The 18633-nt window shown below is 38.2% G+C and overlaps 3 protein-coding genes across 5 annotated transcripts; all 3 read right to left on the bottom strand.

Moving 5' to 3' along the window:
• Positions 1-446: 446 nt before the first annotated feature.
• On the bottom strand, positions 447-6489 carry LOC136943951 (uncharacterized). The gene is made up of 12 exons (XM_067237441.1): positions 6417-6489; positions 5267-5546; positions 4982-5136; positions 4819-4863; positions 4451-4724; positions 4101-4249; positions 3738-3818; positions 3191-3473; positions 2937-3088; positions 2502-2597; positions 852-993; positions 447-600 (listed from the first exon to the last, which is right to left on the bottom strand). Exons 1-12 carry the CDS (start codon positions 6487-6489, stop codon positions 447-449), a joined length of 1884 nt encoding a protein of 627 aa, XP_067093542.1.
• Positions 6490-8624: 2135 nt separating this feature from the next.
• LOC136944160 (fucolectin-1-like) lies at positions 8625-12395 on the bottom strand. The gene is made up of 6 exons (XM_067237807.1): positions 12361-12395; positions 11944-12014; positions 11269-11545; positions 11010-11164; positions 9216-9495; positions 8625-9112 (listed from the first exon to the last, which is right to left on the bottom strand). The coding sequence occupies exons 2-6, from the start codon at positions 12011-12013 to the stop codon at positions 8962-8964; spliced, it is 933 nt and encodes a 310-aa protein (XP_067093908.1). The 5' UTR covers position 12014; positions 12361-12395; the 3' UTR covers positions 8625-8961.
• A 233-nt stretch (positions 12396-12628) lies between these two features.
• On the bottom strand, positions 12629-17332 carry LOC136944158 (fucolectin-3-like). 3 transcript variants are annotated; one of them, XM_067237803.1, is made up of 7 exons: positions 17264-17332; positions 16922-16992; positions 16253-16544; positions 15944-16098; positions 15341-15617; positions 14279-15235; positions 12629-12795 (listed from the first exon to the last, which is right to left on the bottom strand). In XM_067237803.1, exons 2-6 carry the CDS (start codon positions 16989-16991, stop codon positions 15085-15087), a joined length of 945 nt encoding a protein of 314 aa, XP_067093904.1. In that variant the 5' UTR covers position 16992; positions 17264-17332; the 3' UTR covers positions 12629-12795; positions 14279-15084. The 3 variants fall into 3 exon arrangements, with proteins under 3 accessions (XP_067093904.1, XP_067093903.1, XP_067093905.1); XM_067237802.1 differs by lacking the exon at positions 17264-17332 and having other exon boundaries at positions 16922-17034; XM_067237804.1 differs by lacking the exon at positions 17264-17332 and having other exon boundaries at positions 16040-16098; positions 16922-17034.
• Between the last annotated feature and the right edge of the window lie 1301 nt (positions 17333-18633).

Raw genomic sequence — 18633 nt, 5'->3', positions numbered from 1 at the left:
ATTGGGTGTATAGTTATTTCATAAGTGAACAATTATATTTAAGGATGATTAAAGTAATTACTTTATTCTTCCTTTTTGGTGGTGCATGGTGGACATTGTTTATAGCAGGGGTGTCAAACTAATTTTTGTTAATTGGTCACATTCAATCCAATTTGATCTCAACACTCAACACTGATGTGTTACCTTGCCAAACATTGTGTATTTAGTGAGAGTTTATGCAGGGCAAATACATTGAACCAATTGAACCTTGCCCATGAGTCATCCTCTGGACTCAAGTCCGAATCTCAATCTGACTATTTGTCACGCAGAAAAAGAAAGAAATTAAACTAAAATAAACTGGACAGGAGTTTCAAAAGTATTTTTTACTAAAGGCAAAGGTCTCCTTAAAGAATTTATTATATTGTCGGACTCCTGTTGGGTTTCATGGGAATGTGGTTGTTGAGGTGTTACTCTTTCCTTGGGCCACCGTGGACCTCCACCTCACACAGGCTGAGATACTTCTCTTTCCCTGGGAGGACAACAGTGACGTAGCGCCCCTCCATCTCCCCACATGCAAACTCCCTCACCTCTCCCTCTTTCATTTCAGGAATCACAGCACACCTGGTAAACACACACACACACACGCACAAGCATGTTAAAGTATCTTTTTGAGGACATTAACACTCAGTGTAAAACTCTAGACCTTTGTTATGATAAACAACGTAATAACTTCTCACAATAGGCTTTTCACTCCATCCAAGTGATTTCCTATGCGGATCTCGGCTCCAGTGATCCTTGTATGACAGCAGTCCCCTCTGTTGGTAATGCTAACGGAGCTGACATTGTAAATACCCAACAAATCCAGTCTCCACCAGGGGTTGGTCTCTGCCTTCGTGTGGCTACAGGAGCCAGAGTGGTACCGCGGATCACGCTTCCTGTCTATGGCATTGCTGGCACCTCCCAGGTTGTCATACTCAGACGACTGAGTGGCTGATCCAGCTGAAGCCAGATTCTCTGACAGAAACACATGAAGAAAAAAACAATGTACAGTAGTAATTATTAGCTTTTCCGTTGTAGCAGTCTTTAGGCACCAATATGTGAATGTACCAAAATATTTTGACATGTCAAGTAAGAGCTAAATAAAGAGGTTTGTGCATAGACCACATAGTAGTTCCTTACGAGGAATGTTTTCAACAGGACATTGTGTTTCGCATGCCTGCATGCACTCATGATTTATCATCTGACTCTCGCTACTCTCTTGCTGAGTATCTGTCAATGCCTCTGTGGAAAAAAAGGGTTAGATTTGAGAAATGCCTAGACTAGAAGGCTTGTCTTCAATTTCAATCAAACATTTTCAATTTAAGCAAACTTTGGTATTATGGATTTTTGGTACACGTGTACAGTACACACACCTTTTAAAAATTCACCATACACCTCCACCTCACACACAGTCAATATCTTGAAGCACCCAGGACGGATGATGTTGACATAGCGCCCCTCCATCCCATTACATTGGAAGGTGACAGAGTCCCCAGCTGGTATGGAGCTGATTGCAACACATCTGGTAGGGGTCAGAGGGTAAGGTCATACTATACATAACTGGGTGACATTGCTTGATCTGTCATGCCAGCAATTCACAGTACTCTTGTGGACTTGTGGTACAAGGCTCCTTTAACTGTACATATACTTGTGTAGTAGTACTAAGTAGTAGAACTAATTCTAACGGGTATTTTTGACAATTGTGGAGATGCTCACATTGGTCTGTGATTATTCATCTGTTCCAAACATTGCAATTGTGACAGTTTTGGACTGAATTGTTTGATACTGCAACAAACACTACAACCTAATATATTGACTTGTTCTCAACATTTAATTAAAAGGGTTTGTACTATGATAACTTTCTGATACGGTAATATCTGTTGACGTATTACTCCCAGTCTTTTGCTAGATTTGTCAGTAGAAATATCACTCACACAGGATTGTTGTTGCCATTGTTCTGCAAAGAGTTTCCAACAAGGATTTGAGCACCATCTAGCCTCCAGACGCAGCAGTCCTCCCTATTGGTGATGGTAATATAACTGACTTTATGAATGGCCATGAGGTCCACCCTCCACCAAGGGTCACTCTGGAGGCGAGTTTGAGTGCAGGAGCCAGAGAGGTAATCAGTATCCAGGCGCCCATCGATGGCATTTTCTGCGCTTGTCAACTGGGTAAATCGAGAAGACTGGACAGCCCTTCCCATCAATGCCACATTCCCTTCATCCACACAAGAGGAACATGATTTGTGTTAATCATGTATTAAATATTGAATAATGTAGTCAATGACAACAACAACAAATGTATCATGTGCACAGGTTATTTTGGGCAATAAAATTATGACAAGGCAAGCAAATAACTAACTAGAGGCATAATAAAAAAAATAAAACTGGCAGCAAAAAATACAGTAGCATCCAAACATTGTTGGTGTGAGAGTAATATTTGTATGATGCATTTCAGCATTGATAGTGGGTAAAATGTCTTACCTTTAAGAATTAAAGGGTGCCTCAGCTGGCGTAATGGTTCCCACAGCCAGGACAGGTATGGGTTGGTAGGTGGTGTTTGGGTGGGAGGGGGATACTCTGGGGCACAATACGAGACATGGTAAGAGATCGATTTAATAAGGAAGTAGGGAGTTCTATGAAATCTACCATCAATTATATCCGCAGCATGTTCTGTGTTGTTTTATTTTTGCAAGAGCCGGTTACCTTACCCCAATTGAGCATAAAAAATGTACCTCTGTTTAATCATGCAGTAAGTAATGTAGCCACATTAGTATAAGTAGTTTAGCAGCCATAAGACAGACCATGTTGTAGACGAGAGCACTGTCATTTTGCATATTGTTACTGTCGTTGATTCCTGTTCAAAGAAGAATGTAAGCTGAATAAGCATAACTTTACAAAAAGAAATGAATGAGGTACCTCTTATAAAGTTGCTTGCATGCACCTCCACCTCACACAAAGTCAGGTACTTCTCACGACCTGGAAGGAGAATATTGACGTATTGCCCTTCCATTCCTCCACATGGAAATGTTCTGGTTTGGCCAAGAGGGATGTAGGGTATTACAGCACATCTGTGGGATATTTGAGAAAGTTATGGGGAAGCGTGTAGGCTTTAGTCAGAGAGAAAGGAAAGAAGGATATGCATGCAAATTTACAGAGTTATGATGACTCACATTGGGTTGCTGTTGCCGTTGTTAATTAGGGAGTGTCCAACATGGATCTCTGCACCGCTGATCCTCTCTGAACAGCAGTCCCCTCTGTTGGTGACGGTGACAAAGGTGACATTGTAGGTTTTCTTTAAGTCAACTTGCCACCAGGGGTCGATCTCTGCTTTGGTGTGGCTGCAGGATCCACTTGTATACATGTTCTTCCGATCTTGGTCAATGGCGTTGCTTGCAGCTCCATCTTTATCCCATTGTGATGATTGAGCTGCAATTCCCCCGGTGGATGCATTTTCTTTATTGTATGGAAATTAAATAAAATGTATGCAATATTAATTACAAAATGATGATACGAGTGAACTCTGGTAATTTTTTGGGGAAGTGTGAGTTTTCTTGTGTCGTTCACCTATTCCCTTTGGACACTTTTGCCAAGGAGAGATACATGAATGATATACAGTACAGTATTATTAATTTAATTTATTATTGTACACCATTCACTAGTTAGGCTGTAACACAAAAAATGCTAATCTGTATATAAATGAGACCGCTTATTGTGTACCCTGTATAGTCTTATCTTTGTTCTTGTAGTTAGGACAGACAATGTCATCTTGTCGTCTTAGAAGAACCTGTGCTCTTGTTTCTGAAAGAGACAGATCATAACGAAGAGGAGTATGAATCTTCCTAAAACAGCTATTGTACTTTTCCCAGCAAAGTATTTCTACAACTACAAATAAGCATAGTAAATGCACATACCAGAATCGGCCGTGGATGAAGTTAATACACGCTTATCATTTTCTGTAAAACATGTACTTTACTGTCCATGATGTCTAATACTTCATGGATTAAATACTATGAATCTCTCACAACAGTCAGTGCAATTGATAGCAACAATATTGTAGTGTGAACTAACCTCTTGTCTCACCTTTATCCCCACCCACATTCACCTCCACCTCACACAGTGCCAAGTGCTTGTCACAGCCTGGCAAGAAAATGTTTACATAGCGTCCTTCCATCCTTCTGCACTGAAATATCTTGACCCTCCAAGCCGGATACGAAGATATCACAGCACATCTAAAGTGAAGTCAAACAAAGTGTGTGATCATGTGAGTCATGAATAACACAGAAATAATACTAAGAAAATTCTGCTGATCAACACTTTAGAGAATTTAAATACCATGCTGTACAGTCCTTGATTGGTTGATTTGAAAATGAGCAGGTGGCTCATCTGTATACATTATCTGTGTATGAAAATAATCAAATGTCTTCCCATACAACGGATTGCTGTTGCCGTTGTTCTCCAGGGAGTTTCCGATCCTGATCTCAGCTCCGTCAATCATCTCTGGATTATCATCTTCAATGTTGACAATAGTTATGGAGGTGATGTTGTAAGCCTGTAGCAAGTCCACCCTCCACCATGGGTTGGTCTGAGTCTTGGTGCGACTGTATCCGTTGTTATAGTTATTTTCACCATCGATGGCCTTACTGGCTCTCCTATTGGAGTTATACTCAGAGGACAGGACAGCTGTCTTTCCCAGGGCCACGTTTTCTTTAAAATGATTTTGTTTTAATTTTACTCGCTTAACTACAGTAGTAGCAGTATTAGCATACAACAAAATATGTGCTCTTCAATTTCAGATTACCTGTCACTGGAACAGCAAGATCCAGTTCAGGAGTTTGAGCAGGTTCTTGATAAAACATACATATGCAATCAGAATGTTTCTTCCCAACAAACTACAAGACAACTACAAAAGCTGACACTCAGTAAAACAGAACGATTATGTGAGGTTCACATTGGGTTCGTACCAACTGAATGCAATGGAATAGCATACACCTCCACCTCACACAGAGTCAGGTACTGTTTGTATCCTGGGAGAAAAACGTTTACATAGCGCCCCTGCATTCCCTGACATTGGAACGTGGTAGAGCCCCCTGCTGGTATGGAAGAGATCACAGCACACCTGTGTAAAATTAGAAAAGGATTTCACTGTAAGGAGTTTCCTGGCTACAATAGATAGATCAACATCCCAGCTCTTTAAATTACTTTGAGTATAAACTATTTAATATTGTGCTTAAATTGAGGATGCATACCTGGGGTTACTGTTGCCATCGTTCTCTAAAGAGTTCCCTATACGGATCTCAGCCCTGTTTATCCTCTCAGGAAGCTGATCCCTGTTAGTGATGGTGACAGAGGAAACTTCATAGGTGTCCAGCAGGTCCACCCTCCACCAGGAGTTGGTTCTCCCATCTGTTTTTGTGCAGGAATTCTTATTATAGTCTGAATTCCTACTCCCATCAATGGCGTGTTTTGCACATCCCTCCACTTCAAAAGTGGAGGACTGAGTCGCTCTTCCCCGTGTTGCAACGTTCACTGTGGGGACAAAGAGTTATTTAGATGGTATTAAAAGTTGCACACAAGTTATGTGCAAGGCATGCTACTTTAGGACCATTATCGACCACAATAAGGATTGTGTTGGTCATTTCAATTTCTTGTCTTCTGAAACATTTAACCACCTTTATAGGACAAACATGTTGCAGCTAAACATATCATCTTATTAAAATGTGTAGAGACTTTCTTGTCAAATCTGTTCAAAGGGACAGATGCATTAAAGATCCTGTAAAGCAAATTCCATGATTTGCTTCTCAGTACATTATATATGTGTGAAATGAGTTCCTGAAAGCATGTGCAAAGCGCGAAAACGTTGTCGCACTGAAATATGGAGTTAGACCGTAGAACGGTTTCTCTTCCATTTTCAGATCAGGATTTAATGGGCGGAGCCAAAAAATGACCGATCTACGTCACTTTGACCTATCTACGTCAGATCAGAGACGGTTGCATTCTGTTACTCAGCTGGTACGATGCAAACACAAAGTAATTAATACATAAAACACTCAGATACTGTAGGTAGGTCTGTTCTGATATCTGCAATTGATTTAGCTAGTGTTGCTGTTGTTGCTAAATTTAATAAATTCGAGGGGGCGGAGATTCAGCTCCTTCAGGCGACACGCCCCCCCAGTCTCAAGCAGAGAAGCCCTCTGATTTTCACACGATTTCAAAGCCTAATTTAACATGCTTGTCGGTGAGGTTTTTTCATTCACATTTGGATGGGTAGTTAACGACACATGTGAGGAACTTAAAACTCATTTTCAATTCCACTTTACAGGATCTTTAAGGAGGAAAAACATTTTAAATCCATCAGATGTTTAGGGAGTCCTAATGAAACCACAAAGAATTGTTTACCTGAGGCATTATCTTCAGAGCAATGACCCAATCCTACACTTGCAAGTAGGAAAAACAGAATAACTTCCCCCATGTTCCTGAAAGAAAGAAAAACAATTCAATGAGAAACAAGCTCACTGGACCAACAAACATTTTCCTCCACCATGACCACACTTTAGTAGTTTTTATAATATTCTTGGTAAAGTATAACATGTCATTGGACTCAAAGTAATAGTGGCTTTACTTGTGGGCTACAGGTACAACAACCACAGAGACAAAACAGTACATATGATCCACAGATCATATATGCTGACAAAAAAGTGACTAAATAAGCTAGTTTCTTTGAAATGTAAAAATAACCTATAATTATTTAGGATTTAATTTAATTATACATATAGAAAAAGTAAAATGGATAAGGAGTTTCTTTTGTGTCTATTGTATATTTCAATGACCTCATAAGATATGTTAGACATATACAATATGTCTGTTTAATCAGCAACAACATTCGGTCAGTGTCTAGAAATAACTGTATAATAGTTTTGCTTGAAATACAATAATGACAAAAAGGATTCACTAAGAGGATTCAATTAAACACATTCTAACAAATGGTTTCTAATAATCCCTCAATATTTCCTTCCATACTGTATGCACTGCACATTTGTATACAATGTAGCTACAATTGTATATGTTCAACATTATTTCAGATTTATATACATCCAATTGAACTGTAAATTATCTGAATTAGTTAAGAAATGCAGGAACTTACTGTCTTTGCACTAGTACGGTTTGCCTCAGTGGAGTCTGTAGATGTTCAACAACCCCTAGAAATATATAAGGTCAAAGGTTAAACCAAGGAATTCATTGACCATTTGCTCTTTGTGTGTCTGGCATGTTTACTGTTCAAATATCACAGACAAGACCATGTCATGGAACTACTGCAGCAATTATGTCATTCATGAGTCAGGTTAATTAAGTAAATGGAGATAACTTTTCCTTCAACCTTTATTTTGTTCTAAATGCACAAACTATATTGCTTTTGGGAACCCCAAAGATGAAACAAAGATAATGCTGTAATTTTTCAATATGATAAAGCATTTATCATATCATGATTAAACATTATTAACTTAAAATATGGTATCAAATATAAGAAGCCATGATGCATTGAGTCAAATTTTTTATTTATAGTGCTTGAAATGATGTGTTCAATATGACAATAAATTAGGAGTTTGCCAGAGGCTCTGACTGTAAGACCAATTATCATCTTATGAATGTCTGAAGAATTATCAGGCCTGCTTTTCATGTGCTGAGGTTTGACAAAAGCCCACTGGGTACACACTAATATTTTCAAAATGTGAGAGACCACAAACATGAGAACAAAAAAAATCTTAATTTCATAGTTTTGCTCATATAGTGTGTGGTGTTTGTCCTCGGGGTTCCCCCCACATATCAGGATTTCTGATCCGACGTTCTTCCGAGCAGGTTCGTGTTCATTCTTAACACACCTCACACCGATTTCCCCCCTTCCGACAAAACTGTTTTTTTTTGTTTTTTTTGTGATAGATTAACATATTTAGTTTAGTTTTATATTAAAATTATATCTTTAAAATGTTTCACTATTTATATTTATATAAAATGTCACTCCCAATCACTATGGACTCTGTTGTGTTTGTGGATAGTCATGAATGAGAGAGACTAGGACAATTGTATATATAGGACAATCTACAAAAGTAGAAATCTGTAATTAAAAACTGTATTTTTATAAGTTTTTGGGAATACTGTATGAATGGCTCAAATTAAATAATTGTGTAAAAAAAGTAATTGAAATCATATAATTTAAATGTCTAACTTGTCTAACTGTTCAACTTGAATAACTTAATCTAAAAACCTAACACAGAGTAGCATAGTTTGAAATTGAGTCAGGTATAGTTTTGAACTGAATATAAAATGTAACTGAATTAATTTGCTCTGAAACTATATTGGATCCTCACTGAAAATCGAACTCTCTATATATATTTCCACACTCAGTTCTCACAATTGTAATTCAATTCTTTCCATTCAATTTCCGTTTGTTTAGACACACATCCAGTTGTTGAGGAAAAGTAAATTCAAGATAACAAATATATATATTTTTTTTTTGGTGTACAGTACATGTAGCCTATATGCTACTTAACTACAAATTTTGTCACATTCTCAACCTAACAAAAGTAGGAAGTAAAAAATTCATGACTATTACAAGACAAAACAATATTTTTTTTATATACAATAACACATAATACAATAATATACAAAAGCTAAAATATTTTAATACATATTTAAGATGGCTTAATAAATTTTCCGTTAAACAACCCTTCATTGAAACAATGATACAAAAGCTTTAGATATATAATAAAATATATACGAATATTATAACATTGTTACGAGTGAAAGGTAATGAAAGTAAAAACCAATATTAGTGTAAATATTTCTGAATTCATGCAAAAGATTTTTACGTTGTTACTTATTTGACTGAGTTGTTCCTAAAGGTATCTGATAAAAAGATGAAAAGCTCTGTATAAATATCAACATATTAGTTGAGGGGTGACCCATACACCTCCACCTCACTCAACATCAGATACTCTTTCCTTCCTGGAATGACCACGTTGACGTAGCGACCCTCCATACCGTTACAATGGAATGTCTCAGTAAAGCCACCAGCAATTGAAGATATCACTGCACACCTATAAAGTTAGATGGATGTAGAAGAGCGATAAATTGTAACACTTGACATAGTAACGGAATCAAATGGATAATAACTGGATGACTACAACTCCCACAGTTTACCTGGGATTGAGGTTTCCGTTGTTGTTGAGAGAGTCTCCGATGTGAATCTCAGCCCCATTGAGTAGAGTGTGTGATTCATAACGATTAGTGATTGCGACAGAGAAAACTTTGTAGACCCTGCGCAGATCCAGCCTCCACCAGGGGTTAGACTCCAACGCTGTGTGGGTGCAGGAGGCCTCTGCCCACTTACTGGCACGGTTCCCGTCTATAGCATTGTATGCAAATCCTGTAGAATGGAGTGACGATTGCGAGGCTTTTCCTTGTAAAGCCAAATTATCTCCTAAAGTAGTCAAAAAACAATGAATATTAAAAACTATTAACTGTCAGGTGGGAGTTGTGGAGTTGGATCTAGATGCAAGAATAAACTAAGGAACACAAGGGAATACTCAAACGTATGGGATAACCCTAACATGATAACAACCGACAAAGGAGACAAAAGGAGCGGACATACATACAGAGGACAGGGAAATCACAATAGACAAGAGCTGAGTGATTGGGAGACACAGGAATGAAGGGAACCAGGAACCAGGAACCAGGGGAGAGAGAAAAATACTGGACACCCAGACTGACAGAAAACACTAGGGGCAGGGAAAACGGGAAAAACTAACTAATTGAGACATTTGCTAGTAAATTTAATTTAGAAATGGCCTATTTTTTAAATTATTACACATCTTACTATTTTCAACCATACTGTACTGCCCATTACTATTTGCTTTTACATTCTCTTTTCAGTACCGTTTTATTATTGATTTTTCATTGGGTATACCATGTACACCATGCTGAGAAAGTGTAAACATATTAAATAAACTTCTAAAGTGAGTTTTCACATTCTGGAATTACAAAATACCGTATTTCTTCGAATAAACGCTGCAGTGTTTATTATATAACGTTCATTTTTGGTGCAGCGTTTATTCGAGGGCGGCGTTTAATTAGTAAGGGTGATCTCGTGAATTGTAGCTGCAGTGCAGCCATAGACAACTTTGTTGCTGGCATTGTGACAAATGAATCATGCTGCTAAAAACGCAGGTTTCATTTACTACCGCTGACCTCCTTGTCTATTCTTTGTTTGTCTATGAGTGCGGCAACTCCCTTTCTCATTGGCTTTCAATTAGGTGTGCGTTGGTAGTACAACTGTCTCAAATACAGATGTCCTACATTGTGTAGAAATCTGAAGCAGCATGCCTAAATGTTCATACACGTTAGCTTTCAAACAGAAAGTTATGTAGGCCCTACATGTGTAATAAATACTGGGGTTGAATTTAACCAATTAAATAACCGTTTTCAGATTTCTTTGGTGCAGCGTTTATTCGAGGGCGGCGTTTATTACACAATGTTCATTTTTGGTGCGGCGTTTATTCAAGGGCGGCGTTTATTCGAGGGTGGAGTTTATTCGAAGAAATACGGTATATCATCTAACACTCTAGGATACTGTCTAATGCTCCTTTATTCAAATTGTGGTTTTAAAAATAAATAATGTATGAAATCGTTGATGAAGAGGCCATTTGGGAGAAGGAGCAGCACTGCTTTGATGCACCTCTCCTCCTCACATCTCTTTTCGACACACCCCTAACCTGCCTCACCTACTCTGTGATAGACCTTTGGTGGCATGAAAATATCAGATGAGTTGGATGCTCCCTATGACACGGTTGTGTGGCCCAGGAGTGGCAGCATGATAACGCTTAATGTATCGATCCATGTGTAGTAGTGTAATTGTACTTCACATCACACTGTCATTTTCAAGGTACTTTGACAAAACACAAACATTTGCATGTATTACACATCTTACATACTTACCAGTTGGAGCGAGGTACCCATAAACCTCAACTTCACAAAGAGTCAGATTCTTTCCTGTTCCAGGTAGAACTACAGTCACATAGCGTCCCTCAATACCTTTGTCCCACCTAAGAGTGAGAGATCTGCCTGCTGGAATGAAGTGAATGACCCCAGCCCTGAAAAAGAAAGATGGAGGGAGGGAGGTAACAGAGAGAACATAACACATTTATCATCAAATTCAAATGTTGCTTTACTGATAATGAAGCTTGTATTATCTTACAATAGGTTGTCAATGCCATCGTTCTCTATATGGTTTCCGATGCGGATCTCAGCCCCATTGATCCTCTCATGGAAAGTATTTCTGTTGGTGATGGTGACTGAGGTGACGATGTACGTGTCAAGCAGGTCCACTCTCCACCAGGGGTACGCTTGAGTGGTAGTGTGAGAGCAGGACCCAGCCTCATATTGTGAATTTCGGTTTCCATCAATAGCGTTGGAGGCATGACCGATGTCATGTATAAACGACTGAGTAGCTTTTCCATGTAGGGCAAGATTTTCTGAAATGTAATGAGGGTAAAAGACATGAAAAAACACTTGACCATTTCGTTGTTTTTGCAGTTTGCAGTGATTTTTTTTTACAGTGTTTTAACTCCCTTAGCCATAATGAAGCTTGTTTGTATGGTACAATGAAGGGACATAATTATACTGAACTGTACAAATGCAAACAGTTTTTTTCATTACTTAAAGGAGGGTCGCTATAACTTAACTATAAGTTATAGGCTTAAAATATGGGATGACCAAAGCCTCAAACTAATCAAAATAACTTGAGGAGATGTATGAGATCATTAAAATAAGACTTGCACTATTTGTGAGCTATAGTGTAAAGGTAAATATGTACACCTGACTAGTATCTGTAACTGAATAACAAGAGGAGGGGTATTGAAAGTTTGTTTACTTTGGGCAGCGGCACCAATGGACAGCCCAAGGAGATCCAACCAGAGGAAGAAAGTCACGTGTTTTAACATACTAATAAGGAAACAACAGAGAAAAACTGGATTTATAAAAGAGAGTTCTGTGTTGGTGCTGTATTGTTGTTTTTGTTTTTACATTATCATAAAAACATGGGTAGTAAATGTTACAAATAAGATGAAGCCTTCATATTATGTCAGGCTATTCAGCTGTCAGTTATATTGATGTTGATTGTGTCGATGTTGAGATTGATTTACAGTTATTTACAGCAACATTATTAATAGCTCCCCTATAACACACAATCATCACTTCATATGTCACTAAACATACATTATTTCTTCACACGACCACTTTGTTTAAACTAACTAACATATGACGTCCCAAACAAAACTGTTTTACCTACCTTCACACACAGTGACCACAAGAGTGTAAATGTTCTTTTAGGAAAGCATGGTCGCGCTGAGGTATATATACAGTAAACATGGACCAAGTTTTTTTTATTGTTGACAGTGCTTGTTTATTAGTAAAAGGTGCAACACTGTTGGAGCGTATCTGTATAGATAGGCTTCAAGGGGAGGGTGAGTCCAATTACAGCGATCAAAGGTTTAGGACAACAAATATCCAATCTAGTTTTCCTTATTCTATTTCCTTGTCACTGGTTTAAGATTAAGAATCTGTTATGTGTCAAACCAGCTAAGGTTTAACTCTTTGCAGATTGTGAAATTATCAACTGGCACAAGGTTATGTCCAATCCTTACAAATAATAATGTCATAATGCACAATCATAATGATATCTCAACTCTAAGGCCCATTTCACTAGAATAAAACATGCCCATACCTCAAGTTAATTAAGAAAGAAAATCAACAAACAACTTATCACTAATAGGTACTCTTGTGGTTTGCCACCAGCTGACGTTTCCTACAGCCCTGTCTGTTTAGTAATGTCCATGTGCCATTCATTAGGCATGGCAATGACAATATTGTGCAGAATACAACATTGCACAAAGGAAGCACTGGGTTTTTAAAGAATGTATTGTAGTAGCGCTCTCCCCGAACTCCAAACATCGGACACACATTTATATACACCCAAACGTTATTTTTGTTATAACTCAGTGTGTTGATAGCATTGGTTGTGATGAAGAAAGTGTTTGTCCGTCTCTTCATAAACGGAGTGACTAAGTTCAGTTGAGTTCTGGATTTTAATACGTATTTATCAATCTGCAGATTGGGAGAGAAAACCAGTCTTCTGACCATAAATGACAACACAACACCAAGCTTAGGTCTCAACCAGGTCTCTCTCAGCTCCGAAAGCCGGAGGACCATCTTTTATAGGGCACAGGAATGTAAACATAGATAGTGACAGTCAGGCAGTAATGACGTTACAACAGTCTCAGAGGAAGAGCTTCACAGCTCCCAACACATGACCACTCAGACTAGAGAGATCATAGTTGGCGCTCTCCTTGTAGTCATGACAAAGGACGTTTACCCAGTACTTTCTCCTGATCACGAACATCTATTAACCCTGACACATAGACACAATCTACTGTTATTAATAGCAAGCTTACATGATAAACGTACTAACTAGTATCCAATGACTAGTTCTATTGATTAGTGATTAATGTAAGCACACAGGAAATCCCAATTTCTTCCACAGTTGCATGCATATTGTGTCAGTGATGTGCAGGCTGTGTACAGTATTGTGAGCTCGATACTCCCCTACCTGCATCACCTACTCCGTGGTGAAAGTTATTTATTATACAACCTGTATTGTCTGTAAAACTTTATCCATCACTGAAGTCAATCACAATATTTAACCATTAAATATAGTAGATAACAATAAAATGTCTATATATCTATAAAGATTCAGCAAGTAAGTTGACAATGAATAGAGAAAGGTCCAAAAGAAACAGTTTTATAATGCTCATTATTCCAAATTTTTAATCATATAATGACATCTTACCATATTATTTCAAGGAGAACCCACAATACAGTATTTAATTTGTTATAACATGATTGATAATGCATAGTGTTATCTGCTTGGTATAGGTCAAATCTGCTTGAAAGGCCCCCTGGGATTGGTTACTTTGCTTGGTTATCCTGCTCTAATCAATACATTGCAATTGTTTGCGGCTCCAACGTTAAGCTTTCTTACATTGTCATATACAACTGCATAGCATAAATCAAAATACATGACCAACACAGCTAAAGTACCAACTACCATTCCCATACCAACACCTGTTTGGACTTGCCAAATAAGTGTTGTTTTCATAAAAACATCTCTTTCCAAAAACAATTGTGAAGAACAGAAAGAAAAAAGACACTCCAAATGGTTCAAGAACAGCTTTCAATTTACTTTGAGTATGCTGTTTAGGCGTTTTCAGGCAAATTTAACAGGATTCTTTTAAACCATATGGGAATTCGTTTTGGTTGTTTGGCCAATATTTAACCCCCTATTATTGAGGTGTTTTTTTTAAAACTGAAAATAGTCTTCTGTTGATGACTGGGCAGGACACAGATGGATACTTGGTCGGGCTTGGGCATGCTTCAGACACGTGGCGTGAGCATTCCTGGAGTGAAATTGTAGCGGGACATAGGGCAACGCTTCGTCCTTCTCCCGCTCTGCGCTAAATCAGTATCTTATCAACATGATAAAATAGTACCATGGTGGTTTCAGAAAAAAATGCTACTTATTTAAACAAAATTCATCCATGTAATAAATTCAACATTATCTTTCAAAATTTGGGGTATTTTGCTTTTGTACATGTAATATGCTTCTTAACTACAATGAGTCACATCATTCTTAACCAAACAATAGAAGTATAAATATAATAACTATTGCAAGATAAAGCAAAACATTGTTAATATGAATGTGTGCTCAAATATTTTTTGAAGATAGCTTACCAAGTCAATTTTGCTTGATTGGTATCATGAATCATCTTTCGAGTAGTTTATAGTAGTTTAAACTTAATGATGAAAAAAAAACTGTGTTCCGAGTGAAAAGGAATGAAAGTAAAAACGATGTGTAAACATCAGAATTCATGCCAATTATTTTACCATGTTACTGATTTGACTGAGTAGTGACTGAGTGAATCTGATAAAAGGCTGAAAGCTCCGTACTATCGACATTTTAGTTGAGTGGTGACCCATACACCTCCACCTCACACAATATCAGATATTCTTTCCTTCCCGGAATGACCACGTTGACGTAGCGACCCTCCATCCCATTACAATGGAAAGTCTGAGTAAAGCCACCAGGAATTGAAGATATCACTGCACACCTGGAAAGTTACATGAATGTAGAAGCACAATAAGTCGTAACACTCGGTATACAGTAATGGAGTTCAATGGACAACAACTGGATGACTACAACTCTCACAATTTACCTCGGATTCTTATTGCCGTTTTTGTAGAGGGAGTTTCCAATGCGAATTTCAGCCCCATTTAGTCTAGTGGGTGTCTCATAATTAGTGATTACGACAGAAAAAACTTTGTAGGTCTTGCGCAGGTCGAGCCTCCACCAGGGGTTCAAATTTGCGGCAGTGTGGGAGCAGGAGGCCTGTGCCCAATTACTGGCACGGTTCCCGTCTATAGCATTGTATGCGATTCCTGTTGAAAGGAGTGACGACTGCGAGGCTTTTCCTTGCAAAGCCAAATTCTCTCCTAGGCAGAACGGTAAAAAAGAAAACTTACAGGCGTACAGGAATTTAACAATAGAAATGCATTTTCAATATTCAATGAAAAGATTGTGTCTCTCCTATGCAGACTCTGGCAGATTGAAATAAAAAAACATTATCACAAAAAGCACAATTAACCGCAATGAATATACAACAAAGTTGTATCAAACAAGTTATGATTCACAAAACACAAAAATGATTAACATCCAATTATGTATTGAATGGTCATTAGGCACTCAGGAATACTTATATAATGGATGAGGGTGTATACATTTTCTACATAGGCCTAAGAACATTTAAAGTGAACCTTACCATTTGGAGCGAGGTACCCATAAACCTCAACTTCACAGAGTGTTAGAAATCTTCCTTTCCCCGGTAAAACTACAGTCACATAGCGTCCCTCAATACCTTTTTTAAGATTTATAGTCTGAGCCTTGCCTGCTGGAATGGAGTTAATGACGTTAGCTCTGAGAGAAAGAGACAGAGTAAAACAAGGAAGGAGAAAAAAACGAGAACATTAGTTAACTTACAGTATTTAATTTTTAATCAAATCCTTGTTTATCCAGCAATAAAAATGCAAAACAGACAATCTTAGAGACTCCGAACATTGTCTTATCTTACAGTGGGTTGTCAGTGCCATCATTATTAATAGAGTTTCCAATGCGGATCTCAGCCCCATTGAGCCTCTCAGGAAAAACATTTCTGTTGGTGATGGTGACTGAGGTGACTATGTACGTGTCCAGCAAGTCCACTCTCCACCAGGGATTTGTCTTTTTCCCAGTGTAGGTGCAAGACCCAGCCTCATACCATGTATTGTGGTTCCCATCAATGGCGTTGGAGGCATGACCGTATGGGGCCCATGGATTTTCACCCAAGGTTGACTGGGTAGCCTTGCCATATAGAGCAAGATTTTCTGGAATGTGATAAAAGTTTGAGGCCTTAACAAACAACAAATACTGTACATGATAATGTTGTTTTTCTACTTAGATTTGAGGAGTAACCGCAGAGTTCCTACAGTAAGGGTTTCAGCCTTAGCCATGATTAATCTTGTTTGGCTGGCACAATGGAGGGGCTTAATTATACTGCAATGTACTACCAGCACAAACAGATCTTTAGACAAGCTCAACAAAAGGCAAGGCCAAAAACAAGTTTGACCTTGATCGAACCTTCAATTTAAAAGAAGCCACTATCTTTAAGCTACAGTATGTGAACAGCATTGAGTTTACACATGTGGCTAGTATCCTTAATTATAACTTAAATAGATAATACAACGAGACATTGTTTATTTACTTCGGGCTGTGGCACCAATGGACAGCCCAAGAAGATTCAACCAGAAGACTAATATCAGCAGTTTCAACATACTAGAAGGGAGACAGTGAATAACATTCTTCATATTCCACAGATTAAGGAGACAATAATATAATTACATGTTAAACAATACATTTTGACAAATGGATTGAATAAAAATATACTTGTAATAAACACATGATTTGCTTTAGTTTCATCTTCAGCATAAATTCAGCAAATACATTGTAATATTCAATACTTAATTATTTAATCATTAACTTATTGGTTTAAACTATCAACTACTCACAGAATTTTGCAAGAAATTAAGTTAAAGATTCCACCTACCTAGTACTGATGTCGATGTTCTGTTGAGAATCCCCGACCACGGGTATTTATAAGTGACAAAAAAATTATCTACATCAATCTAGTTTTTCATTATCATATTTCTCCTCATTCCATAGTTCTTTGTTTGATTTTTTGTTCCTTCTTCCTTATTTACAACTTGATATACCTGATAGCTTGAAATACTTTCAATGCTTAAAGGGGAGGGTCTCGGTGAGTTAGTCTACAGACAATCTAGTGTTGTTTTGTGTTGTACGGTTTTAATTAGGCCTATTTAAAGAATTGCTGGTGTGGGAAGTGAGAACGGGGTACTGCAGACAGAGGCAGGGTATTCGGGTCTCCCCTTAAACACTTGAAGTGTGTTTGTGCGGTGCCTGTCAGAGTGCTGTGGTAATTGCAGTGCCTACTGTCTATGGTTTGAGGGTGCATTGGCTATTATAAGAGTGTGTATTAAGCTAGACTTTTTCCTGGCCCTCTGTGCCATGAGTTGAGGGCTGTACTGGGTTTTAAATTTCCCTTTAGCGTTTCCACACCCTTTTATGAATCGTTTGTCTGGTTTCATAAAGACTCCTTTTTGTACTGTTATACCCTCATACATGTGATTATTCAAGGCTCTGACACTCTTAGCAGTAATTTCCCTGTCCATAGGACAGAAGACACAGTAACAGTAATTTTTGCAATTGCAATTTTTGTTGCTCAGATTTGATTCACTGTCATTAATGTCTTATCAGTTCTTTATTTAGAATATCCTTCATCAAAACTATCCTAATTAGATTTGATTCATTTAAGAGGGCTGTATGATTTAGGGCCCATGAGACCTCGGATCTGGAGAGTTGGATCCTAGGAAATTGAGGGATATGCAAGCTCTCTGCAATCATGTCCATACACAGTCTAGAGTTGGGCATCTAGTGCAGAGAGCTGTCCATTCCGACAAAGGTCTCCTCTGTCGTGGCAGGGGTGTTGCTAGACACTTTGGACTGGGGCACGTGCCCCAGTATAAATCTGCTGGGCCCCAGTAAAAAAATATTTTTTGTAAAAGGTTTAAATTTTAACAATTTACTTTATTAGTCAGTGCATTCAATAAGGGTTACACGGAAAACACTTCCGTATTCGGTAAAACAGACATCATCACTTCCGGATCTGTATGCTCTGACATGGTGCTGTTTTACACAAGATGCCTCCAGTTTCCAATTTTATATCTCGGTGAATTCTGCGCCAAAAAGGTCGAGGATGGCAGCCTTTAGAAGAAAAAGCTATTCCCCATTGATCTGTCGACTCTGAATTTTGATTTGGGTCGTGATAGTCTTATTTGAGTGAGAACGGCTCACCTGGTAGACTGCATAGTCTTACTGTGGGCGGCAGCCACGTCTCGT

This window comes from Osmerus mordax, chromosome 6 (assembly GCF_038355195.1).
Source record: "Osmerus mordax isolate fOsmMor3 chromosome 6, fOsmMor3.pri, whole genome shotgun sequence".
Lineage (NCBI taxonomy): Eukaryota > Metazoa > Chordata > Actinopteri > Osmeriformes > Osmeridae > Osmerus > Osmerus mordax.
The sequence above is the reverse complement of the archived record's forward strand: the minus strand, read 5'-3'. Positions and strand labels throughout refer to the sequence as shown.